Source organism: Coenobita brevimanus, chromosome 109, assembly GCF_032717465.1.
Source record: "Coenobita brevimanus isolate Jiangsu-jjx chromosome 109, ASM3271746v2, whole genome shotgun sequence".
Lineage (NCBI taxonomy): Eukaryota > Metazoa > Arthropoda > Malacostraca > Decapoda > Coenobitidae > Coenobita > Coenobita brevimanus.
Genome location: NC_137062.1, coordinates 33,816,945 through 33,844,341, shown reverse-complemented (window position 1 = coordinate 33,844,341; position 27,397 = coordinate 33,816,945). Strand labels below are relative to the sequence as shown.

Genomic DNA, 27,397 nt, shown 5'->3' with positions numbered 1-27,397 from the left:
ATACAATCCTTGCACCCACTGTTCCATACTCTCTTATATTCTCCTTCCACTTCTTACTTATCATCAGACATACTCCCTCTCTTGCCCTCTCATTCTCATTGATTCCCGCACATATACCTACACCGTATTCCCATTCTCTCATCCTTTCACCTTTCCATTTAGTTTCAGTCAATCCACATATATCCACTTTTGCATCCTCAAGCACCTGGACAATCTCTCTCTCTTTCACTTCATCATTCACTCCTCTCACATTCCACGTTCCTACCCTCAGAATGTCCTTTGTCCGTTCCTTAGTCGTCAACGTATGGTCCGTCCGGGTCCGAGGCGCTTTATTTGCTTTTTTAGTTAGTTCTTTTTACGGGGTGGGGCACTAACCCACCACCAACCCTTTTAGTCGCCTCGTACAACAAGCAGGGATACTGGGGGAGTATTCTTGAAACCCCCCTACCCCCAGGGGGTACATGCATCAAAAACACTTCCATGCAAAAAATTATGAATTTCAAGCTCAGTTTTCACTAGCCATGAACCAGTATTCACTGTGAGGCGAATTATAACCATTTGGGGACAAAGCCTGCCAGTTATGTTTTAGCAGCACCTGTTCCAAGCAGGTGTAGTGTGTTGGCATCATGTGGTTAAGGTCAGTCTATGGGCTTCCCTCACGGCATGTGTAAATACCTTATAATTCTCAAAATAAACTGCAAATACAACCTACATCCACATTATTTTCTGAAGCTGACCCCTGTAAACCACCACCTTCAAGCCTTCCATTAGAGAAGGATGATATCAATTTTTGGCAATATCAAACTGATGCCCATACCTGGTTGTGGAGCATCTCTTGTCATACATGTATACGCCTCAATTTCATTTAACAGAATGACATTTGTTGTTCTCTTTTCCATAACTATAATCAAATATATACAACCATATTGATCATCATTTCTATTACAGTAAACCCTTGCTTTACCGAACCCTGCTAGACTGGATACATGATTTAACGAACACTTTGAGGTCTCTCGGACAAACCAACATATATATCGGATTCCATAAGCAGGAAAAGCCACGCACACCTACTGGACAACCCTGGGCCCACCGGATACTGTTTTGCATTAAACAAGTATTATTCATAACCTGGGGTGCATCCCACAGGCCTACCAATCAAACCAGATCACTTCCCATGCACAGGGGAATTCACAACACAGTTACCAGTGCTAGCAGAGGTTCTTCCCACCTGCCTGGGCTGGTCATGAAGTGCTATGACAAAGGGGTGGACTTATGGGCCAAGTTAAAGTAAAATGGGTATAGTTTTCATTTTCAGCACTATAATATGCTCTCAAGAACCAGAAGGTTTCGGTGGGTTTCTGTGACATGACCAGAGAGAATGGAGTGAGGGCAGCCTCTGACTGCACACAAAGGAAAACATTCCCATGGATTTTATTTCCCCTGGAAACTGGTTATACTGGAATAAATTGTATACCATCATCTCTGCTGATGTTTAAACTATATGCTAATAAAAACACAAAACTGATGAGTAAAAGTATTGAAATGCAGTGAGAATAAACTACATTAGTTCCAGAGCTTTTGAACCTTCCATCGCGAAATTTTGCTCGCACTGTGCAAGAGCAAAGTATATGTCTCGATGCTGAATTTCATGACCTTTCTCATGGCATTTTTGGAATTTTGATATGACCAATAGTTTTTGAGTAAATTGCCAAAAATCGCGCGTGCACCCCCACCACCACCGCCGAAAGTCAAGAGGACACCGACTGTTTTTTAGTGTTGACTTGAAATAAACACCTTCCCCTATGACTCACTAAGGTTTGATGCACTTCATGATAAAACATAATTTTTGGTGAATATTTCTGTCAAAAATTGCCTAAACAGTATCTCTTCGGCCCAAAACTGATAATGACGCAAATTATAATTGGTTACTCTTCAACTGAATTTGGATATGACACAATTTGCGTCATCATTCCCGAGGTTAATTATTTTCCAGTATGTGATTGAAACCTCACTTCAGGGGGGAACCATAGGACTTACCAGATTATCGGCTTTGTCAGATTGGACTTTCCCCCAATTGATCCAGAATAGAGAGGTTCTACTGTACAGTTTTTTAAATATAAGGTACCCAGTACTTTTACGGTATCATTAGTCAGATCCCAAAATTCTGTGAATTTTGAGTACAGTACAGTACCAACACACCTCACCACATCAGTAATAATGTCTCCACAGAGTTTAATGTTTTCCGAAATCTGAAAGGAAGCCTGTCTGCTGTTGTCGAAGTGAATTGTGCTTGTGTTCATTTACAGTTTTCACACACAGGCAACAATCAAGGACACCAACCAATAAGGAACAATATTTTGCTGTCCCCATTTTGAACAAGCCAAGGTCATCAACCTACATGTGATCTACTTGCAAGTCCCTTTGTTTTACACAAAGCATTTCAAACCTTTCGTTCATGAGAGGAATGGGAAGGCCCCGGGATCAATCTGAACCTAGTTTAGTCATGGCTACTGTAGTGCACACATGTACAAACCAGGATTTAAAAGTTTTGCAATTTTGTGACTCAAGTCCATAAAAATGACAAAGAGCCTATCAATTTTATGGCATTATTCTCATTTCCACTCATAATCCTTCCAGTTATTTTACAGGTGTTCCATGATTAGAATTCACCTGCACAAACACCATTACTTATATGACACTTCCATCAGCAATCAATAATAATGGAAATGTAACAATATTTAACCTGTACCGTGCTGGGGGGGGGGGGAACTGATACCCCTCTATGCCAGCCGGTTTTCTAAATGGGCTCAATACATCAACATAAGATCCCTGGCACTAATAAATGTAATCAGTAAGGCCAGAGAGTTGGCTGAATCGAGTCAGGTTGGTGCCACTCTATCTCTGAAATCTTCAAAGTTACTGAGCGCTGATCATCTGTGAGCTTGTTTACCGATTTTGGAATTTTTTTCTGAGTAAATTGGCTTAATACTGTACAGTACCCTCGCGTCCAACACGTGTTTGTCCAGCACGGAGAGCAAAAAATTAGTACGATTTAATTACTGTAACACGGGTGCGTCAGCATAACAAGGATGGAGCTCCGAGAAGTGGGCAAAATCCACAGAGTTCGCCACTAGCACAATCACCCCCAGTCCAACACGGTCATACTGGACATTCCTGTGATGCTGACAGCCAATCAAAACTTCCGATCAAGTAGCCTCCCCCGCCCGCTATCGTGATGTCGCCCAATTAAAAACGCTTCTGCTCTCACGTGATGTTTTGTTTAAATTTCTCCCGCCACAGCGCCACTCAGTTGCATAATTCGCATTGGACGGTGCTTTTTCTCGCTGCATTTTCTGCCCTTGCTACTGCATTTTACCCAGCTCACGATGCCTAGGAAGCCTTCTGAGAACCCCAAGAAGCAGCGGCACCTCCCTCAGGCCACCAAGCTAGAAATCATTGAGAAAGAAGAACGGGGAGAGGAATGTGGACATTGCCAAGGCCTAAGACGTGAGGACCATAATAAAAAACCAAGCCAAGATCTTCCAGCAAAAAGAGGGAGAGAGAGAAGAGTGCTAGGACAGACAGATGCAGGACCTTCCATGGATGTGGATGAAGATAGTGATTCCGAGTGTGATTTCCAAGGATTTATGAGGGAGGTTGAGGAGCAGCAGCAGCCATTACCCGCTAGTGACGCCAGCAGCCATCCTCCGGGAACCCAGTAGGATTACCTACAGCCTTGGATACCACCTTCCATTCCCAGCAAGCCCACTCCTAAAAGGTTAGTTATCATTCACAGTACAGTACCATTTATTATAATTACAGTAGTACCAATATATGTACAGTATAGGTATATGGAAGGTATTTAGGGTGACTTTTCTTAGGGTTGCTGACATAATTCATTTTTCCCCAAAAGCTCTGTTGTTTGTCCAACACATTTTTGGTCCAACACAGGACCTGTGCATGACAATATTACCGTGTTGGACGCGAGGGTACTGTACATCAATACAACATCCCTGGCACTAATAAAAGTAATCACCAAAGCCAGAAAGTAGGTTGAATTGAGTCAGGTTGGTGCCACTCGACCTCTGAAATCTTCAAGGTTACTGACAGACCAGAGTGGCTGTAAGCCTGTGAAGACTCACTTGCCACCCGTGCTCTTAAATCAGTGTTGTAAGCATAGCGGAGAAATGTCTGAAGTTAGTGAGATAAGATATTACCTTCCAATTTACTTTGCTTGCTTACAGTGACTTCTCAATGCAGCAGAACGTAGATCTATGTCACCAGCATTTTTGAAGGGGACAGATCTACGTCGCTAACATGGTACCGTACGGATTAATCTGGCCAGTTGGTGACCAGAATCCATGCCACATTATTTACAGGCACTCTCCCATTCCTGTACTGTATTTTTTTTTTTTTTCTTCCAGGAACATGAGGCCAGTAACTACGGTAAAGCTGGGATTTGTATTGGTTAGAACTGAACTGCTCAGGGTCTTGGTTAGGTTAAGTGGTGTTGTGGTTGGTTAATGACTAAAATGGTTTGTTATTAAATTGTTTCGGGGGACAGAGGAGGGGACCATATCACAAAAACTGTGGGGTTCAGACAAATGAAGGAAAAACTGAATGAATCGCATATAAAACCTGGGAAAAAAAAAAAAAAAAACATTTATCACAAAGTCGAGTACAGCCTGAAACATGAAAACTATGAATTTTACGAGATGATGACCACCTACCCAATAGGGCTAAGTGTCCAAAGTGCATATCTGTCACTAAACTTCCTTCACTGCTGCTGCACACCTTTCTATGCCACATGGTGTAATGGGGTCTATAAATGCCCACGTTGCCCAAAGCCAAAGTGGGGATCCTCTGTTTGGCTCAGTGGTAACGTGCACACATTTCGGGAGCGGAGGCCGAAAACTGAATCCTGGCCAGACTAGTGATTAATTTGTTAAGTTTCTATCTATCTATCTATTGCCAGACGCCTCAATCCCGTTTGGGGTGGCCACAAACAAATCGCCTCCAAGTCGCCCTGTCCCCCGCCATTTCACTCCCCTGCTCCCAACTCACACCCCCCTCTCTCATATACCTCTCCACCCCATCTCTCCATCTCATCCTCGGCCTCCCCCTCCCTCTTTCCCCCTCCACCTCACTCACATACACTCTCTTCGTCAGTCTTTCACCCTCCATCCTCTCCACATGGCCAAACCACCTCAGTGTGTTCCTCATAATGCTTCCTATCACATCCACATCAACACCACAACGCTCCTTTATATCCTTATTCGTCAGCCTGTCTCTCCATGTGACTCCACAGGCTCCTCTTAAATAACTCATTTCCACTGCTCTCACTCTTGACTTGTGTCCTTCCAACAACGTCCAAGCTTCACTTCCGTACGTTAGAGTTGGTATCACAATACTGTCATGTAGTAACTTTTTCACTTCCATGCTCACTTCCCTGTTTCTTATCACTGCTTTCATAGAACCAGCAACCTTTCTTCCCTGCTGTACCCTTTCAAGCACTTAACACTCCAAACCTCCATCCTTACTCATCACACTACCCAAGTACTTAAACGTACTCACATTTTCCAATTCCTCACCATCCAACCTCGCTGTATATTCACTGACTTCACCTCTCTCAAAGACCATCACTTTACTCTTCCCTACATTCACCTTTAGATTCCGTTTCTTAAGGGGCTATCACACGGGAGACTCGTGGACGTCCAAACTGGCCGTGGACGTCCAAACTGGCCGTGGACGTCCAAACTTGCCCCCGCGGGAGGGTCATGGACGTCCACGAGTGGAAGGCCGCCTGACCCATTCGTGGACGTCCACGGTGACCGTGGACGTCCACGACTTGGTGATCTCCTTCTTCTCTATGGAGTTTGCACGTAGTGTGTGTCCTCTGCTATCTTGAACTCTGTAGTCAGTTGAGGTGATATGATTAATTCAAAACCGTCAGTAAACTTTGTACTTTAAATATTTCTGTTTGTCATAGAAACTTTTCATATATACCAAAATGTGGTAAATATGATGGAATGTGGATTGATTGTTTCCAAGAGAGGCCCGCGCACGTTAGAAAGGCATACTCGGGAAGAAAGCACTACCGTGCAGATTTCTATACTGGCTGCTTTCTTCACTCCGTGGGAGCCATTCTCTCATCCACAATGCCCTCCTTCTCCCCCTCCTTTGTCGTCTTGCAGAGGCTTCTTCCTCATCCTGCAGGGTTAGGACTGCAGCATTCATTGCAAAAGTCACAATCTGGTTCATGTCCATTGTTGTTGCTGATAAACACGTCGTCTGCTAGGGAGTCGGAAGTGACCTCCCAGTCGCGTGGGGTGAACTCGATAAAGAAGAAGAAGGTGGCCGTCGACGTCCACCGTGTGATAGGGTATGGACGTCCAAGCTCAGTTTGGACGTCCGTTTTGTGCTGCACAAATTGTTCACGGGTCCCCGTGTGATACCCGCTTAACGCACTCTCTCAAACTCATCCACCAAGCCTTGCAGCTCCCCTTTGTCTTCACTCAACAACACAGTATCACCTGCAAACAACAGTACAGGGAGTTTCCAAACACTATCCTCTCTCACCAGGACCACTCCAACATCCACTACCCTACCTTGTACCTCTTTTATTACCCCATCCATGTACAGATTGAACAACCATGGAGACATGACACATCCCTGTTTCAAACCAACTTTCAAAGAGAAAAATTCACTTAGTTCACCATCCACACGCACTGCAGCCTTCGCACCATCGTACATACTCTTCACAGAATTCAACAACTTTCCATCTACTCCATATATTCTTAACACTTTCCACAATCCTAGTCTATCCACCCTGTCATATGCTTTCTCCAAATCCATGAAAGCCGCATACAACTTCTTTCCTTTCTCTAGAAACTTTTCCACTAAAGATCTGAGAATGAATATCTGATCTACACAACCTCTTCCCTTCCTAAAGCCTCCCTGTTCTTCTCCAACTAATTTCTCTGTTCTTTCTCTAACTCTGTCAATAAGTATCCTACCATACACTTTTCCTATTATACTAAGAAGACAAATGCCCCTATGATTACCACACACTTCTTTTTCCCCTTTTCCTTTGTACAAGGGAAGTTTCATTTTGGTTATTACAAAGGCCAAACCTGCAACCTGTGAACTGCAAGGTATGATCATTAGGTTACTTCTTAAAATGCCAAAATTTACCCCTTTGGACTGCACGGCTGTCCAAAGTTTGGTCCAAATGTATACAGGTGTTACGTGGCCAAAGGGAGGCCCCCACGCACAGGTAAGGCTGGCTAGGGTTCAGTGAGGTTAGGTTATTGGCATGGTTTTCTTTTACATGCCAGTTTTTGTGTGGTTCATGTAATTTTTTCCGTTTCATGTGTTTGAGTGGGAAGGGGGTACATATCTCGAAACTTGAAATTTGCTGTAGAAACGGATATTATCAAACACCACTAAAATCATGAATTTCAAGCTACAAAGGGGTATCAGTTCGAACCTATAAACTTACCTAATTTCCACTGCTTGCTCATATAACCTTTCACGCCATCCAAGAAATAAGGATGGCATACATTTGCGGCGATTTAAAACACATGATCTACAGTTAAATGGCCGGACTCAAAATATAAACAAACTTTACCTTCCAAAATATCCAAAACTGAAACACATCCTACAGTTTATTCCTAAACATGTTAATCACCAACACCTGTCCCTCCAGATAGTCATATTTAAGCCTTAAAATAACCGAGGATGAGAAGACCAGCTTAGGATTTAAAACCTACGTCATCAACCTACTGTTTAAATGGACGTCTTTGGCCACCTGGAAGCCACCGACGCGTATTCCTCTTGCCAGCTAATAATTACATCCCTGCCTAACAAACTCTGCACCTCAATTATGACACCAGACATTAGTTAATACAACGACAGCAGTATTACCACTAAAATAATTACATAAGCATATAATCAGTACCAAAATATCCACTCGCCTTTACCTTTCCTCTCGCCATTTCCCATAATGCCTCAGTGACGTCACACATCTTCCTTTAGTTTTCATACCAAGTGTTACGTGGATTTTATTATGGTTCTTTCAATACTTTTCAAATAATTATTAAAATCCAGAATATATAAAGATACAAGAAAATTATTCTCGTTCCCCTACATTTCGTCGTACTTTCCTAGTGGTTTATTGTACGGTGGATTTACACTTAGCGAACGAATCTTCATGTCACGGGACCTTTGTGGTAGATAAGCTTCAGTATCCCCACTAATGCACACACATACCATAATGTTAAGGACAGAAGAGGCAGTTGTATGTACTGGAATTATTGTCACACACAGACTCTTGAAGGAAAAGATCATGTAGCCTACCGTGCTGTACCAGGACTCATCCGATCATGCCCACGACTATGTTCACGTTCGTTCGCAAGTGTAAATCCACCCATCCATTTCACATTACTTTCCTTTTTTTTTTTTTCTTTTTTTCTTTTTAGTGATTTACTTTACACCTCACACCATAATAATGTTTTCCTCTTATTTGTTACGAGTGCAAACCATACTCTATTCATCTTTGCTATGGTCGTTCCATTCTAAAGTGGCGGTTTGGGTGGGGCACGAACCTCTGTACAGTGTTGCCACGTTTTCCATACTCGCGATGCCTCTCTCTCTCTCTCTCTCTCTCTCTCTCTCTCTCTCTCTCCTGGGGGGATGCGCATCACCCAAGGGAATTTTGTTTCTTTTATGTCTTAAAAACTTGTGCTTTCATTTCTTTATTTTGTTTTTTATTATATTATTGTTTTACATATGACGCCAGATGACCTCGGTGTTACGGCGCCTTTTCATTCAATCATTCTCGCCCTCCTTCCTTCCCTCCCTTCATCTTTCCCTCAGCTTGACAGTGCACTCAACACTGCCCCTTGCCTGCCTTCTCTCTCTCTCTCTCTCTCTCTCCTTGGGGAGATGTGCGTACCCTTGGGAATTTTGTTTCTTTTATGAGTGACTTATAAACTTGTGCTTTCATTTCTTTATTTTGTTTTTATTATACCTAATTATGTTTAAAAATATTATTGTTTTACATATGGCGCCAGATGACCTCGTTGTTGTGGCGCCATGATTTGTTTTCATTCAATCACTCTCTCCCTCCTTCGTTCCCTCCCTTCCTCCATCTCTCACTCAGCTGCACTCAACACTGCCCCTGGTCTGCCTTCCCCCCCCCCCCTCTCTCTCTCGTCTGTGGTATTTTAGGATACATTTTGGTTATTTTCTTTTACGTTATAATGTACATATTGTAAATTAGACTTTATTTCCACACCACCCAGGAGATTAAAGTCTTGGCGCGTTTTTTTTTGAGAGGTGTCCCCAAACAGGCCTATTCCTCTATCCCTCACAGATGCCCAGGTCGGACTGGGTGTGTGTGAGTGTTGCCGCTCACGAGGGTTTCATGTATATATTTTTTTTTTACTAAGGTGGCATATTTTTGCTTATATTCCTGCACATTATCTTTTAATCATATTTGTGACATTATTACCAACCCCAGAAATACGGTAACAGCCAATAAAAGTGACTACTTTTTTTTAAGCACCACTGTAAAATAATTATGCCACGTTTCTGTATTGCCGTATAAATATTTCACGCATAATCAGTTTACTGTTCTTTCTTATATTATAATACACACGTTACCTTATATTTTTATGTGTTTAACTTATTGTGATGCCTATTACATATATCAGAGCCGTTCACATAGCGGGTATGGAACACGTGGCAACACTGTACAGAGGTTCGTGCCCCACCCAAACCGCCACTCAAGATTGGTACCACCATAGGCGGTGCCATCTCTCCAGCTGAGCTTTAACAAGAGACCAACACTAGAATATGAAGCTAGTCACAAAGAAGTACTGTGGAGAGGATGCACCATAGTATTGTCTTGTTTTGACTCAGCAATGGAAAATTAGCTGCCATAGGACGAAAATTTCCAAGTAAAAGTGAGTAAACTATATATGGACATGAAAAAATAGGCCTATAAGTTAGACGCTAGAGAATTACAGGCCTACAGATGCGATTATGCAAAATAAATCACTAAAAGAGGGTGTTACGAATCCAAGTAGACTGCTTACAATATTATTATTGTATTAATGCCTCCTGTCCAATGCCGTATATGCAGTTTAATACTTGCTGCTGTACTCTTTTCACTTGACTCAGATTTTCGTCCTCTTGCAGCTTATTTCACGTAGGTATCGTACGAGAGAGAGAGAGAGAGAGAGAGAGAGAGAGGTGATGATGTTATGGCTCTAAATCCTTCCCATTGCAGTTCATTGTTACTGGCTTCATACTGTGATGTTGATAAATATTTAGAATTCAAAATGGAGAGATGGCAGCTTTAGGGCAAATCAAAGTAAAAGAAGTATACCTGTTATGCTACGAGCTCAGAGCTCAACTCCTTGCTCTCTGGGCACGAGCGACTGGTCTGGGGTTCCCTTCGAGACCGGGTCTAGAGCATCCAACCAGAGGAACAGGGCATAAAAATTCAGGTCAAGCAGCCTTATACGTATATTACCACAAAGATGCTGGACACAATACAATGTACAGACTAGACACGCTAATAAGGACACAGAGGACCAGAGTTGGGCTACAGGTGACTGGACAGCTGCAGGTGTCGTCCAGGTGTGGGAGGGGTCCCGTCGGGCATGCTCTCTCGCAGGAGGCACAGGACCACCGTCAGGGACCAGGTCGTCCGCTGTGGGCTGCTGGGTGGTGTAGAGGGAGGCCTTTCCCTGGTGGGGCCTCAGTGGGTGCGTTGCCCCTCAGGACTGGGGCCGAACAGGGCAGCAGGCACGCTTTCCTGCACCTGTTCCTGGAGGACTGCTCGTCGGTAGAGCTGGGGAGGTCTCGTCCGGGAGTTCTGGGGGCGCCCCTGGGTGGCTGGGGACTGTGGCCTCGTTTTGGTCAAGAGGTTGTCAGGGGCTGCCTGCAGTGTCTCTTCTCTGGGAGTCTGGCAGCGAGGGGCGACGTACGGGCACTGGCTACAGTGAGCGTATCCCCAGGCTCACTACAGGGCTGCTCCAGATCCTCTCCAGCTGCAACTCCACTGGGGGGGGGGGGCTAGCTCTGTGGGGATAGCGAGAGGGGTGTCCCACTCGGCCTCTGGAGGGGTGAGGCGAGCAAGGGACGTTACCCGTGAGGGGCATCACAGGAGTAGCAGACGAGGGAAGGACAGTGGCCGTTCCCTTTCCGATGGGCACAGTGGATGCTGCCGTGGTTCCGCTGGACCCTGGGACAGCAGGTGAGAGAAGGACAGTGGCCATTCTCATCCTGACAAGTACAATGGCTGTTGCTGCGGTCCTGCTCCCTGTGGAGGCGGCAGATGAGGGAAGGACAGTGGCCGTTCCCTCCCCAGTGGGCACAGTGGGTGCCGCCGTAGTTCTGCTTGTGCCTATGGGGGCGGTAGATGAGGGAAAGACAGTGGCCATTCCCTCCCCGACGGGTACAGTGGATGCTGCCGCGATTCTGCCTTGCCCTGGGACAGCAGGTGAGAGAAGGACAGTGGCCGTTCTCTCACCGGTGAGTACAGCGGCCATCGCCACAGTCTTGCGCCCAGTGGAGGGTGAAGGTGAGGGAAGGAGAGTGGCCGTTCCCTTCCCAGCAGGTACAGTGGACGCCGCTGCGGTCCTGCAGGGGGTGGTAGATGAGAGGAGTACAGTGGCCATCCTCCCCCCGACGAGTACAGGGGCCATCATCGCGGTTCTACCTGACTGTTAGGGAACAAGTCCCACCCCGATCCTGGCAAGTGCTGGTCTGGCCCGAGAGTAGTGCGGCGGGGTGGCATACTTCCTGCGGGCTCCACTGAGGGAAAGAGGGGCGTCTGGTGACAGGACGTATGCCCGTTTCCGTGTCTCCCTGTGATCTCCTCTTGGTGCTGGTCTTCCTGGTGCTCATATTTTAGTACCAAATGACTTAGTGCTTGAGGAATGCCTTCACGTGGTGGCACTGATATAAAGGAACGAAATTTTTGCATGCGACTGTACAGTACATGGTTAGCAGTGAGTGGCTTTGTTCATTCTTGTACAGTGATGAGCAAATATTTATTTTTCATATATATAAGGATAGATTATTTCCAAAAGTGTAAATTTTTTCGCTCTCTCGAATCTAGCTCGCTCGCCTCTTTTTGTCTTACACAATCTTCCCTGCTCAACTCTCTCTCTCTCTCTCTCTCTCTCTCTCGCAGAGGGAGGGGGGGGGGTTGTCCTCTGGTTGTGTACACGTATCTAGGTTTAAAAAAATGAAGATAAAAAGAGAATGTATCTTTTATTTACCATGATACATAATATGGCCGTTTGTCTTCTATTGTTTACATGTACAAACTCTGAAATTCTTGGCTTTCGTTTCTCTTAAAATTAATTGAGTATTTCTATGTGGCTTGGGAGACCGTTACACTTCTTCCACAGCGATTTATTTTGCATCCTACACCAATATTATCTTAAACGTTGCTTATTTGAGAGGGGAATGTTGTTATATGGAGACAAACTGACAAATGAGGACGTGAGGGAGCGTTGTGGTGTGGATGTGATGGAAAGCGTTTGGAGAAATACACTGAGGTGGTTTGGCCATGTGGAAAGGATGGAGAGTGTGAGACTAACGAAGAGAGTGTATGAGTGAGGTGGAAGGGCGGGCGGGAGGGAGGGGAAGGCCGTGATTGAGATGAAGCAATGGAATGGAGAGGTATATGAGAGAGAGGGATGTGAGTTGGGGGAGGGTATGGGACTGGGCGACATGGAGGCGATTTGTTTGTAGCCACAGATTACGGGAATCAGGCGTCTACTATTTTCATCTATTATCATTTATGTATTTAGTTTAATGCGAAGGAAGAACCAAAGGCTGAAGATAGCCAAGTTGCTCCCTCAAAGAAAACGGAGATATTTACTGGCGCAAATCATAAACAACACAAACATACTGAGAACTTGGAAGTGTCAAATGCAAACTAAATCGCTACGGAAAAGGCGTTAGGGAATTTTTTGTGCCACACCTCATTTCCCGGCGTTTTGGCGGGAAAATTAACTGACAGACTCTGGGAACACATTTTATTATTATTATTATTATTGCTTGTTTTTATCATTCTTGCTCTCCTGTCGATTTTATTTTACCTGGGATAAACTTAAAGAGAGAAAGAGAGAGAGAGAGAGAGAGAGAGAGAATTAGGTTTGTGTATACGTCTTTGCGTGTGTGTGTGTGTGTGTGTGTGTGTGTGTGTGTGTGTGTGTGTGTGTGTGTTTTACGCGCTAAAAAGTGAAAACAGTGTACATAAATGAAGCTAAATAATAAAACTCGCCAAATAATATTAAAAACAAGCAGATTTAACACCATCAGAGAGGGAGAGAGAGAGAGAGAGAGAGAGAGAGAGAGAGAGAGAGAGAGAGAGAGAGAGAGAGATGGCTAAATAAGTGTGGTAGAGAAGTGTGGCTAAATAAATGAGTGTGGTAGAGAGATGTGGTAGAGAGATATGGTAGAGAGATGTGGTAGAGAGGTGTGGTAGATGTGTGGTAGAGGCGTGGCTGGGATGTGCACTTCTTCGTGACTATCCTGGGCAGCTCAGAACACGGAGAAGTTGGGGGAGGGGATGGAGCCGCTGCTACAGTCGGTTGGCTGGTTACTGTAGAAGAGGATTATTATTATTATTATTATTATTATTATCATTATTATTATTATTATTATTATTGTTAGGGTATTATTATTGGTGGTAGGTGGGGACGCTCACCATCCACTCACTCGACGTAGTGCTGCTTTGGGGGTCTGCCCTTTCCTCTCTTCCTTCCTTTCTTTTATGTCTTCATTCTTTCCTCTTACTTCTGCCTACGGGTGACTTTACACTCCCTCCTCTGTCTTTCCTTCATTCTTTCCTCTTCCTTCTGCCTACAGGTGACTTTACACTCCCTCTTCTGTCTTTCTTTCATTCTTTCCTCTTCCTTCTGCCTACGCTCCCTCTTCTGTCTTTCTCTCATTCTTTCCTCTTCCTTCTGCCTACGGGGAACTTTACACTCCCTCTTCTGTCTTTCTTTCATTCTTTCCTCTTCCTTCTGCCTACAGGTGACTTTACACTCCCTCTTCTGTCTTTCCTTCATTCTTTCCTCTTACTTCTGCCTACGGGGGACTTTACACTCCCTCCTCTGTCTTTCCTTCATTCTTTCCTCTTCCTTCTGCCTACAGGTGACTTTACACTCCCTCTTCTGTCTTTCTTTCATTCTTTCCTCTTCCTTCTGCCTACGCTCCCTCTTCTGTCTTTCTCTCATTCTTTCCTCTTCCTTCTGCCTACGGGGAACTTTACACTCCCTCTTCTGTCTTTCTGTACTTCATTTTTTCCTCTTCCTTCTGCCTACGGGTGATTTTACACTCCCTCTTCTGTCTTTCATTCTTTCCTCTTCCTTCTGCCTACGGGGAACTTTACACTCCCTCTTCTGTCTTTCCTTCCTTGATTCTTTCCTCTTCTTCTGCCTACGGGTGACTTACACTCCCTCTTCTGTCTTTCTTTCCTTCATTCTTTCCTCTTCCTTCTGCCTACGGGTGACTTTACACTCCCTCTTGTCTTTCTTTCCTTCATTCTTTCCTCTTCCTTCTGCCTGTGGGTGAATCTACACTGAGTGACAAGCCAAATGGCTTCCTGTACACCAAGAAACCATTTACTACGCTGGGTGGTAACCATATAACCAAATTATGGCGCCTGGTGGTTTAGTGGGTAATTAAGGCGCTCCAATCGGATTGAGCCTGTGTAGGTTTATATCCAAGGGATGGTTGGGGTTTATTGCTCACGTAATGCCACTCAGGGATGAGTGAGGCTGGTCACTCTCATCTTAAATGTCAGGACCAACTTTCCTAGCCCCGGGCTCCTATGCTCCTCATGGGGAAACATGGGATTGGATGATGGATGGATGGATGGATTATTATTATTATTATCATTGTTGTTTTTGTTTTCATTATTATTATTATTATTATTATTATTGTTATTATCATCATCATCATCATCACAGTATTACCACAAATCGCGTTTAAAATTCTCTCTCTCTCTCCCCTCTCTCTCTCTCTCTCTCTCTCTCTCTCTCCCTCTCTCTCTCTCTCCTGTATCATTCTGTCTAACCTCCCATATCTCTCTCTCTCTCTCTCTCTCTCTCTCTCTCTCTACTTACTGCCTGTTCTGGGTCTGCAGGAAGGCCAGGGGTTGAACGGCACCGAGGTTGGAGTTGTCACAGATAATTCTGGCCCAAGAGGTCTTACGAATCTCCTGAAGTTGAGCTGTGGGGGAGAGAAGAGAGTGAGATTATTATTATTATTATTATTATTACTATTATTATTATTATTATTACTGTTATTATCCGGTAGTACTATTATTTTTATTGTTATAATGATAGTTGTTCTTACTACTGCTACTACTACTACTACTACTATTAGTATTATAATTAGTAGTAGTGGTATCAGACACACACACACACACACACACACACACACACACACACACACACACACACACACACACACACACACACACATACGTACAAAATGACAGAGAGACAGACACACAGACAAGAAACAGACAGACCCAGACCCAGACCCAGACCCAAACAGACCAATATCTCCCCCCTCCCCCCACTTACGCTCAGTGAACGACCCAGGCTGTCCCCCGAGGTCGTAGAAGAAGCGGTCTCCCTTCTTGAGTCTGGCGAACTGGTCCCCCACGACGCAGAGGAAGGTCCAGCCCAGGATGCCGCCCGAGACTGGCTCCTCAGACATGCCCCCGGCGAAGAAATCCACGTCGTCGACACTCTGGTAGACGCGTCGAAGGACCTCCACTTTCTGGGGGTGGAAAGGTGGATTGTGGTGAGGCTGGGGGCGCTGGGAGAGGCATATATAGATACATACATACACAAACACACGCACATACACACACACACACACACACACACACACACACACACACACACACACACACACACACACACACATACAGAAATATATATGCACACTCTTGGATATTAACAGGGTAAATTCTACAGGCTCCCTAACACCTTCCTAAGCGATTTATTTTGTTCGTTATTACTTACTGTCCTCTTCAGCGTTCTCTGAATCCTTCCAATATCACCATTCTCGTATCGTTTCGTTTATAAAGGCTTCTACAGGCTTCCATGCATCGCCCTTGGTCACCTAATGGCGGCTCTCCATGCTGCTCGATCTCTGGCAGCCTCCCTGTTCAGCCCTTTCCCCCTGAGGTCACATTCTATGACCTCGTCCCAGGTCTTCTTTGGTCTGCCTCTCGCAACCCTACCCCCAGCGTTCACACTTCTCACTTTCTGCACCTAGTTGTCATCCCCCATCCTCTCCACATGTCCAAACCATCTCAGTCTACCCCTCCTCATCACAACACCAATACACTCCAGTCCCATCCTTCCTCCCAAACCATCTCAGTCTACCCCTCCTCATCACAACACCAATACACTCCAGTCCCATCCTTCCTCCCAAACCATCTCAGTCTACCCCTCCTCATCACAACACCAATACACTCCAATCCCATCCCAGGTCTCACTCTCTCCATCAATAAAGCACAGAAAGATATTAACCAGCCATATCCAAGAATAAATCGTTCAGGGAGAGGTGTTAGGGAGCTTCCTTAACCGACGGGAATACCAGCCTGTCACACCACCACGTCACACCACCCCATAACACCACCACGTCACACCTGCCTATAACACCACCACGTCACACCACTCCATAACACCACCACGTCACATCACCCCATAACACCACCACGTCACACCTGCCTATAACACCACCACGTCACACCACCCCATAACACCACCACGTCACACCAGCCCATAACACCACCCCATAACACCACCACGTCACACCACCCCATAACACCACCACGTCACACCACCCCATAACACCACCACGTCACACCTGCCAATAACACCACCACGTCACACCACCCCATAACACCACCACGTCACACCACCCCATAACACCACCACGTCACACCACCCCATAACACCACCACGTCACACCACCCCATAACACCACCACGTCACACCACCCCATAACACCACCACGTCACACCACCCCATAACACCACCACGTCACACCATCCCGTAACACCACCACGTCACACCATCCCGTAACACCACCACGTCACACCATCCCATAACACCACCACGTCACACCATCCCATAACACCACCACGTCACACCACCCCATAACACCACCACGTCACACCATCCCGTAACACCACCACGTCACACCATCCCGTAACACCATCCCGTAACACCACCACGTCACACCATCCCATAACACCACCCCATAACACCACCACGTCACACCACCCCATAACACCACCACGTCACACCACCCCATAACACCACCACGTCACACCACCCCATAACACCACCACGTCACACTATCCCATCACACCACCACGTCACACCAGCCCGTAACACCATTACATCACACCACCACGTCACACCACCCCATAAAACTCCCCCATCACACCATTTAGCAACACTACCACGTCACACCTATCCACCACGTCACACCAACCCGCCACTCCACCACGTCACACCACCCCGTACCACTCACCTCTGGAGCCATCTGGTCGCCAAAATCGCTGAAGTCTCTCGCCCTACTGAGACCGCAAACCTGTCGCATGTCATTGTAGGTCGCGATGCCGTGGTCCCTCCCGCGGTGTATGTTGAGACTCATCAGGTCCATCCCGTGGTCGAAACGAATGGTCTGGGGGAGGGAGAGAGGTCTGAGAGAGAGGGGAAAGAGAGGGGAGAGAGGGGAGAGAGAGGGGAGAGAGGGGAGAGAGAGGGGAGAGAGGGGAGAGAGAGGGGAAAGAGAGGGGAGAGAGGGGAGAGAGAGGTGAGACAGATGAGAGAGAGAGGGCGTTGATGGGAGGGAAGGGAAGGAAGGAGGGTGGTGAATGTGGGGTGTGTGTGGTGAGAAATGTGGGGAAAGAGGGAGAGGGGTAGAGAGAGGGGTAGAGAGAGAGAGAGAGAGAGAGAGAGAGAGACAGACAGACAGACAGACAGACAGACAGAAAATGAATGGGCTAGGGAGGAATGGACTCTGTGTGTGTGTGTGTGTGTGTGTGTGTGTGTGTGTGTGTAAACAAGAGACAGACACAGACAGAGAGACACTACGCACCTGGAAGAGATGGTTGGAGAGATCTTGGGTCACGAAGGAGTCAAATCTCTGGGCCGCCAACTGCGTAAAGCTCCTCACAATATCGTCAAATCTGCCTTCGAGTTGAATCAGGTGAGGTGAGTTGAAGTGATCACGAAGACGAATGGGGTTCACGGATCCTGACTGGGAGAAGAGCCTGTGGAGGGAAGAGAGAGAGGGATGAGTGGAGGGAGAGAAGAGAGAGAGGGAGAGATGAGTGGAGGAGGGAGAGAAGAGAGGGAGGGGGATGAGTGGAGGGAGGGAAAAATGTGAGGGAATGGGAAAGAGGTCTGATAGGGTTGATGGATCCTTACTGAGAGAGAGAGAGAGAGAGAGAGAGAGAGAGAGAGAGAGAGAGAGAACGAGTTACATAAATACACAGACCTTATTAATATTACGGTCCTTGCTTATCTATCTATCTATCTATTTACACTATCTATTTTTATGTCCAACTCCCACAAACACGCCCACACCAGCCGACTGAGCAAGAGGGATCGTTATGCAGGGGTGAAAAACTGTCATGCAAACTTCACAGGAAAGAATGAAGGTAGGAACGCAGGGGGGGAATTGTTTTTCATGTTTCTCTCTCTCTCTCTCTCTCCCTCTGTTCCTTCTCCTCCTCCTTTTCTCGGCAATTCTCTCTCCTACTCAGTTTCTATCTCTCCCTCTCTTCCATCTTTCCTACCTTCCTCCAATTCCTTCTTTCCTTCCTTCCTCAGCCTTTTTTTTTCCCCATTGCCTCCTGCCCTCAGTTCCCTCCCCGCTCCCCTTCTTTCCTCCCTTTCTCCCTCCCTCCATCACTTCTTTCCTCCCTCCCTCTCTCTCTCTCTCTCTTAGCCCTTCATATCTCCCTTCATCACTTCTCTCCTCTCTTCCTCCCTCCATCACTTCTTTCCTCTCTCCACCCCCTCACATTTCCTCCAACCCTCTCTCACCTCTCACCTTTCCTTTAACCCTCCCTCACCTCTCTCCACCCTCTCACCTTTCCTCCCTCCCTCCTTCACCTCTCCCCCACCCCTCTCCACCCTCTCACCTTTCCTCCCTCCCTCTCTCACCTCTCCTCCACTTCCCTCCACCTCACCTCAGCGTTCCCTGCACCAAAGAGTGACCAAATCGGAAAGCTGACGTGGCGAACTCGCTATTCATGTTAGGGTTGAAGTTTGGATTGTAGTCGAAGCTGTGGCCTCTCTGAAGGACGTTGATGCCGAAGGAGCGCATGAAGTTACTGCCTGAAGGGGAGAGAAGGACGAGTTACTGCCTGAAGGAGGGGTAAGATGGGAGTGATGAAGGAGTAACTCGAAATGGCTAGAGTGGGTTGGTTTAGATGGGATGTTGGGGATATGTTTTGGTACTCTGTTTTATGCCTCCCCTCTCGCACGCACACACGCACACACACACATACACACACACACGCACACACGCACACACACACACACACTTTCGGTTCTTGTCTAAGCTGCGAAGTCTCCTGCTCCTAACAAAACCGAACCTTACACCCACTATTACAAAGCTATCCACGCGTCTCCAAACCACCCCAACATATCCCATCCTTCCTTCCTACGTTCCTCCACCGTTTCCTCCACAGCATAACGTCTCTCCAGTTTCTAAATCCACAGCACCCACCTTCCTTGAGTCAGTCAGCACCCACACAGCACCCACAGCACTGCCATTCCACAGCGGTATTTCAGTGATCATTATAATCAGAGAGGGACCCAAGATAAACCCCTGCTGAACACCCACTTCTGCTGTCAACTTTCTTTCCTGTCTACTCCACCCATATAATGCCAACTCTTTACTGCCTACTCACACATATTATGCCAACTCTCAGCTCTCTAATCTACCCATATAATTCTCTGCCCTACTTACCCACGATGACAGAGACATTTATTAAAGAGGACATGCGGATCTGTGCAATAATACTCTTTGTGAATATTGATACATCCTCTCGTCTTTCCTATCCCTGCCTCTCTCCCTCTTCCTCTTCTCACTCCCTCATTCCTCCTCCTCCTCTTCCTCTTCTCATTCCTCTCCCTCCCCCTCTTCCTCTTCCCATTTCCTTATTTCTCTCCTCTTTTCTTCGTCTCTGTCTCTCCCCCTCTCAAATTCTTTCACTCACTGTCAGTTCTCCCTCTCTCTCCCTCTCTCTAATTCTTCCTCTATATCTCTAACACTCTCTCTAACTCCTCTCTCACTCACTCACAATGATAGGCAGCCACTCGTTATAGTTAATGTGCTGGAACTCTGTCTGTCTCTGTCTGTCTGTCTGTCTCTTCCTCTCTCTCACTCACCCACAATGATAGGCAGCCACTCGTTATAGGTGATATGCTGGATCTGGGCCACAATAATCCTCCTCGTCTCCTGGAACAACGTCTCGTCGTTCCAGTCGGGGTGTCGCCTCTGCAATTCCTGCGCCACGCGGTTGTGTTGCCTCATCCAGAGAACGTGGATAGCCGTGAGTCCAGGCTGCTCGTTCACCCTGGAATCGCCTGGAAGATGGATTGGGTGCGATTAGGCGATTTGTTTGTGGCTACCCCTTACGGAATTGATGCGTCTGGGAATACATAGATAGATAGATGGGATGCAGGTGGGATTTTGTTGACGGGGTAGTGGGTGGTGAAATGATTTACTCTCTCCCTTTCTCTCTCTCCCTCCTCTCTCTCTCTCTCTAACAAAATAGCAAGTAGGGATTATGTACGTAAGAGACTTTGCCTACTCTCTCTCTCTCTCTCTCCCTCTCTCTCACCTGCCAAATAGCACTTAGCGCCCCTCTCCGTCGCCTCACAATCACCCCCTTGGTCACTTTTTCCCTCCCCTTCCTCTCTCTCCCTCTCCCCCCTCCCTATCTATCTGTCTATCTGTCCATCTATCTACCTATCTCTCTCTCTCACCTGCCAAATAGCACTTAGCGCCCCTCTCCGTCGCCTCACAATCGCCTCCCTGGTCTGGGTTGATAGGCAGCAGTCCGGGTAGCCCCTGGGATGTCTTCAGGAGTCCCGCCCGTCCCTCCCTCAGCAGCCTCTGTTCCTCATCCGTCGAGCCGTACACCATCGATCCGTCTATCCAGTGCGTCAGTTGGTTCAGCTGCGGGATAGATAAATAGATAGATTGACAGAGGGAGACAGATTCATGGAGGGACAGATAGATGTATGGATAAAATTATATATATACATGTTGGTGCTGTTCAGAATGAGAGTCTACATAAATAGTTCTAGAGAGAGGGGGGGTTAACAGAGTGGTGAACGAAATATTATACAGATAGATAGATAGATAGATAGGTATATATATGAGAGAGAGAGAGAGAGAGAGAGAGAGAGAGAGAGAGAGGGAGAGAGAGAGAAATAAAAAAGAAAATCATGACAACACACACAAAAACAAATCACAAAACAATAACAAAAAGAAAATAACAAAAAATCCACACTGCCTTCTTCCCCTCACCTGCTCGGCATATCCAAAGGTGCAATCACTGCCTGCACCCACGGCCAGCATACTCCTGACGAAGTTCATGCAGTTACGCCCCCTCTGGCTGAAAAACGGATCGCCTGTCGTGTCGATGGGAAGGCAGCGAGGATGGCGTAGCTCCCCCTGCACCTCCCTCCCGCTCGGACAGCACTCTATCCCCTCTCCGTTTTCTGTGAGGCGAGACTGGGTTAGGGTGCGTCTATCTGTCTATCTATTTGGGTTAGGGTGCGTCTATCTGTCTATCTATTTGGGTTAGGGTGCGTCTATCTGTCTATCTATTTGGGTTAGGGTGCGTCTATCTGTCTATCTATTTGGGTTAGGGTGCGTCTATCTGTCTGTCTATTTGGGTTAGGGTAGGTCTGTCTAGCTATCTGTCTATCTGTTTAGGTTAGATTGGGTTGGGTTAGGTTAGAATGCGTGACGTTAGACTAGGAGTGGTTTATTCACTGTAGGATATTCCCTCTCCGTTTTCTGTGGGTGGTTAGGATGGGATGGGATGGGTTGGGATGGGTTGGGATGGGATGGATTGGGATGGGTTGGCATGGGATGGGTTGGCATGGGATGGGTTGGGATGGGTTGGGATGGGATGGATTGGGATGGGATGGGATGGGATGGGTTGGGATGGGATGGGATGGGATGGGTTGGGATGGGATGGGATGGGTTGGGTTGAGTCTTGTTTGGTTTGGTTTGGTCTGGGTAGGTTTGGTTTGGTTTGAGTTGGGTTGGGATAGGATGGGATGGGTTGGGATGGGATGGGTTGGATTGGGTTGGGTTGGATTGGGTTAGGTTAGGTTAGATTGGGTGTGATTACAATGGGTTAGGTTATGTTAGGTGAAATGAAATGAGGTTTGGTTAGGTTAGGTCAGCATGAGTTAAGCTAGACTAGGTTAGATTAAATAAAAGAACTACGACACCAACAACTTTAACCACACACAAATCACGACCCTAACAAACCACACCTCACAACCAACCAACCAAAACAACGAACAAACAGATGAACAGACAGATAAACGAACTAACTAAAACACACACACACACACACACACACACACACACACGCACGCACACACACACACACACACACACACACACACACACACACACACACACACACACACACACACACACACACACACACACACACACACACACACATACCTAGAGATGGGAAGGGCACGTGCGCAAAATCGTGATCCATGAACTGCGCCCACTGCATGACAGACGAGGTGTACACGAGGTCAGGGCTGTCCACATCCACGAGTACGTTGTTCGTGATCTGGCGTACGTTGGGGAGTGGGCTGCCTGTCACACTGCGAGACCGAGGAGAGGACACGCCTGAAAGAGTGAAGGATGATGTAAGAGGGGTGGAAGAGTGTGGAGGATGATGTGAGAGGGGTGGAAGAGTGTGGAATGACGGAAGAGAGGTGGATGAGTGAAGAGAGGAAGCGAGAAGGGCAAAGGGAGCACAGAAAGTAATGACAAGCCTGGAAGAGTGATGGAGAGACGTATGAAGCCTGGAAGAGAGTAGAATGACGTTGTACGAGGGGTGGAAGAGTGTTGAATGACGTAAGAGAAGTGGAGGCGTGTATAGAGGAAGCGAGAAGGGCATAGGGGGCACTGAAAATGATGACACAAGCCTGGAAGAGTGACTGAATGAACTAAGAAGCGTGGAAGAGTGAGGGAATGACGTAAGAAGCGTGGAGGAGCGTAGAATGACGTAAGAGTGAATGGAAGAGCAGAGAGAGAGTAAAGAGAGTTCAATTAGAGCATAGAATAACACAAAAGATGCATGAAAGAGTGGAGGAATGATGCGAGACGAAGTGAAGATTCTTTTAAGCCTTGTATAGCCTATCTTGACCCGACTGTGTGACCTTGACCTTTGATCCACTGTTCTAAAAATAATAGGTTTACACACACACACACACCCTCAAACACACCTCAAAACACCCATACAAGCACACTCACATGCCAACATCGTAGGTGGGTGGAAGGAATACACACACACACACACACACACACACAGACACAGACACAGACACAGACACAGACACAGACACACACACATACCATCATCAAAGGCGGGTAGAAGGAATATACAAACACACCCACACCCACACCCATCCCCACCCACACCCACATACCATCATCATAAGTGGGTGGAAGGATTCGCTGGGTGGGTGTGTTGCTCATGCCCCAGGTCGGGTTCCTCAGATTGTTGCACGAGCCATCAGCGGTCCGGTACTTCGCCCCTGGGTCGCATCTGGGATTCTGTGGACACATATCACGCAGCATGGTTGTGTCCACGTTGACGGTGCGTAGGCCGTGCCCCGCCTGCTGTGCTGAGAGTTGGAAGCTGTGGAGTGGGGAGAGAGGGGTGTCAATGTGTAGCTATGCCCACTCCGTCACCGCTCTCCCTCTCCCCCATCATCGCCCCCTATCCCCACTCCATCACCGCCCCCCCCACTCTCATTCCATCACCGTCCCCCACTCTGATATCTCTCCCCTCCCCTTCAATTTCAGTGCTGCTCTCATTCTGGTTTCACTTACTCCTGCCCCTCCACTTCAGGATCCCCACTCCAACACTGCCCCCACTCCAACAACACTCCCCACTCCAACACCAGCCCCCACTCCCACACCAGCCCCCACTCCCACACCAGCCCCCACTCCCACACCAGCCCCCATTCCCACACCAGCCCCCACTCCCACACCAGCCCCCACTCCCACACCAGCCCCCACTCCCACACCAGCCCCCACTCCAACACCAGCCCCCACTCCATCACCAGCCCCCACTCCCACACCAGCCCCCCACTCCCACACCAGCCCCCCACTCCCACACCAGCCCCCACTCCCACACCAGCCCCCATTCCCACACCAGCCCCCATTCCCACACCAGCCCCCACTCCCACACCAGCCCCCCACTCCCACACCAGCCCCACACTCCCACACCAGCCCCCATTCCCACACCAGCCCCCACTCCCACACCAGCCCCCACTCCCACACCAGCCCCCACTCTAACACAGCCCCCACTCCCACACAGCCCCCACTCCCACACCAGCCCCCACTCCCACACCAGCCCCCATTCCAACACCAGCCCCCACTCCCACACCAGCCCCCACTCCCAAACCAGCCCCCACTCCAACACCAGCCCCCACTCCAACACCAGCCCCCACTCCAACACCAGCCCCCACTCCAACACCAGCCCCCACTCCAACACCAGCCCCCCACTCCAACACCAGCCCCCCACTCCAACACCAGCCCCCACTCCAACACCAGCCCCCACTCCAACACCAGCCCCCACTCCAACACCAGCCCCCACTCCAACACCAGCCCCCACTCCCACACAGCCCCCACTCCCACACAGCCCCCACTCCCACACCAGCCCCCACTCCCACACCAGCCCCCACTCCAACAACACTCCCCACTCCAACACCAGCCCCCACTCCAACACCAGCCCCCATTCCAACACCAGCCCCCACTCAAACACCAGCCCCCACTCCCACACCAGCCCCCACTCCCACACCAGCCCCCACTCCCACACAGCCCCCACTCCCACACAGCCCCCACTCCCACATAGCCGCCACTCCCACACAGCCCCCACGCCCACACAGCCCCCACTCCCACGCAGCCCCCACTCCAACACCTGCCCCCGCTCCCACACAGCCCCACTCCAACACAGCCCCCACTCCAACACCCCCCTACCCTCACTCCAACACCATCCCCACTCCAGCACCCAACTCCCACACAGCCCCCACTCCCACACAGCTCCCACTCCCACACAGCCCCCACTCCCACACAGCCCCCACTCCCACACAGCCCCCACTCCCACACAGCCCCCACTCCCACACAGCCCCCACTCCCACACAGCCCCCACTCCCACACAGCCCCCACTCCCACACAGCCCCCACTCCCACACAGCTCCCACGCCCACTCACTCTTTCAGCATGTTCGTGGACGCCTCAGCAATCGCCTGGGCCGCCTTGTCCATTCTCTTGGCTCTGCTGTTAACCTTGAAGACCCGAAGGTGGTTGGAAGCTGGCGAGTTTCTGGGCAGGATCATGTTATTGCTGTGGGAGGTCAGGGGGAGGTCATCTTAGGTCAGCTGGGGTCAGATTAGGTTAGATTAGGTCAGGTGCTAAATTGAGGAACTTACTTACAATGAGGAACTTAAATTAAGGAACTCATATATGTATTTTTTTTCGGTAATTCATCTACTGGGAAATATATTTAGAAATGTTTTAATGACGAAGGGGTTTTGTGTGTGTGTGTGTGTGTGTGTGTGTGTGTGTGTGTGTGTGTGTGTGTGTGTGTGTGTGTGTGTGTGTGTGTGTGTATACGTATAAGTATGTACGCATGTAAGTGTATGAGTATTCCCTGCCAAATAATCTCACCTCACAAGATTATTTTCGATGTTAGGCAAGGCTCTGACGGTGTTAAGACCCTTCTGACACGCTGCATTAACCTTGCTAATGTCGAGGGGGCCCATTCGTACGGTGATCTTACGAGCTGGTAATATTCGATTGTCGCCCTTTCCTTGTTGTGAGGGCAGGGCTGTTGGGAGAGAGAGAGAGGGGGTTGTGAGAGAGTGAGAGAGAGGGGGTTGTGAGAGAGTGAGAGAGAGCTGTGAGAGAGAGTGAGGGAGAGGGAGAGAGAAAAAGGGGAAGGGATGGAGGGAAGGGTTTGCTTGTGGTGTGGAATGCAGTGTTGGTAATGATTCTTTTTGACGCGAGAGAGAGAGAGAGAGAGAGAGAGAGAGAGAGAGAGAGGTTGCATGTGGTTTATGTGAGGCAAGAGACACGTAGAAATGATTTTTTTTTTTTTTTTTGAGAGAGAGAGAGATAATTCATCCACCCTGCTCGATCTCTGTCAGCTCCCTATCCACATCATCTCCCTAACACCTTTTCCTAAGCAATTTATTTTACTTATTTGCTCCTGTTACGTAAATCCTTCTAATATCGACTCACTTTACATTCATAATTTCTATCTATCTATCTATCTATAGCCCGACGCCCTAATCCTGCAAAGGGTGGCCGCAGACAAAACGCCTCCAAGTCGCTCTGTCACCCACCATTTGACTGCTCTCCCCCCAACTCACTCTCCCCTCCCTCATGTACCTCTCAACTCCATCCCTCCACCTCAGCCATATCTCAAAATAAATCGCTAAGGAAGAGGTGTTAGGGAGCCTTCCAGGAGAACACACCCTGTTTAAGTTCATTCTCTAAACCATCTAAACACAAATCTATCTATCTATCCATCTATCTAACTGTCTATCTATCTGTCTGTCTGTCTGTCTATCTATCTATCCATCTAACCATCTATCTATGTCTAGCTCTAATTTAGCTGTCTATCTATCTGTCTATCTATCTATCTATCTGTCTATATCTATCTATCTGTCTGTCTATCAAACCTATCTATCTGTCTAACTCATCTATCTATCTATCTGCCTGTTTATCTATCTACCTATTAATTTACCTATCTTGTCTATCTGTCTGCCATCTATCTATCTATCTATCCATTACCAGACGCCTTAAACCCAGAGGGGGTGGCCATAAACAAATCCCCTCCACGTCGATCTTTCCTACATCAAGCTGTCCTACCCCCAACACACAACCCTCATACAGTAATAATAATAATAATAATAATAATAACAATAATAATAATAATAATAATCAATACCATTACCACTACTACTACTACTGCTACTTCTACTACTACTACTAAATAATAATAAAAAAATGATAATAATAATAATAATATA

General features: G+C 47.5%; 1 protein-coding gene across 1 annotated transcript in view; it reads right to left on the bottom strand.

Annotated features, from left to right (window-relative positions):
- Positions 1–13,377: 13,377 nt before the first annotated feature.
- LOC145417174 (immunomodulatory peroxidase-like) overlaps positions 13,378–27,397 on the bottom strand; it is a 43,622-nt gene continuing 29,602 nt past the window's right edge. The window contains exons 5-17 of the mRNA XM_080285950.1: positions 26,031–26,190; positions 25,575–25,706; positions 23,784–23,995; positions 22,801–22,977; positions 21,619–21,812; positions 21,072–21,264; positions 20,472–20,669; positions 19,265–19,412; positions 18,166–18,340; positions 17,596–17,748; positions 15,624–15,822; positions 15,159–15,264; positions 13,378–13,630 (exon numbers count right to left, since the gene is read on the bottom strand). Of these exons, the coding sequence (XP_080142076.1) occupies positions 13,570–13,630; positions 15,159–15,264; positions 15,624–15,822; positions 17,596–17,748; positions 18,166–18,340; positions 19,265–19,412; positions 20,472–20,669; positions 21,072–21,264; positions 21,619–21,812; positions 22,801–22,977; positions 23,784–23,995; positions 25,575–25,706; positions 26,031–26,190 (2,108 nt within the window). The 3' untranslated portion in view covers positions 13,378–13,569. The remainder of the gene's footprint in view (positions 13,631–15,158; positions 15,265–15,623; positions 15,823–17,595; positions 17,749–18,165; positions 18,341–19,264; positions 19,413–20,471; positions 20,670–21,071; positions 21,265–21,618; positions 21,813–22,800; positions 22,978–23,783; positions 23,996–25,574; positions 25,707–26,030; positions 26,191–27,397) is intronic.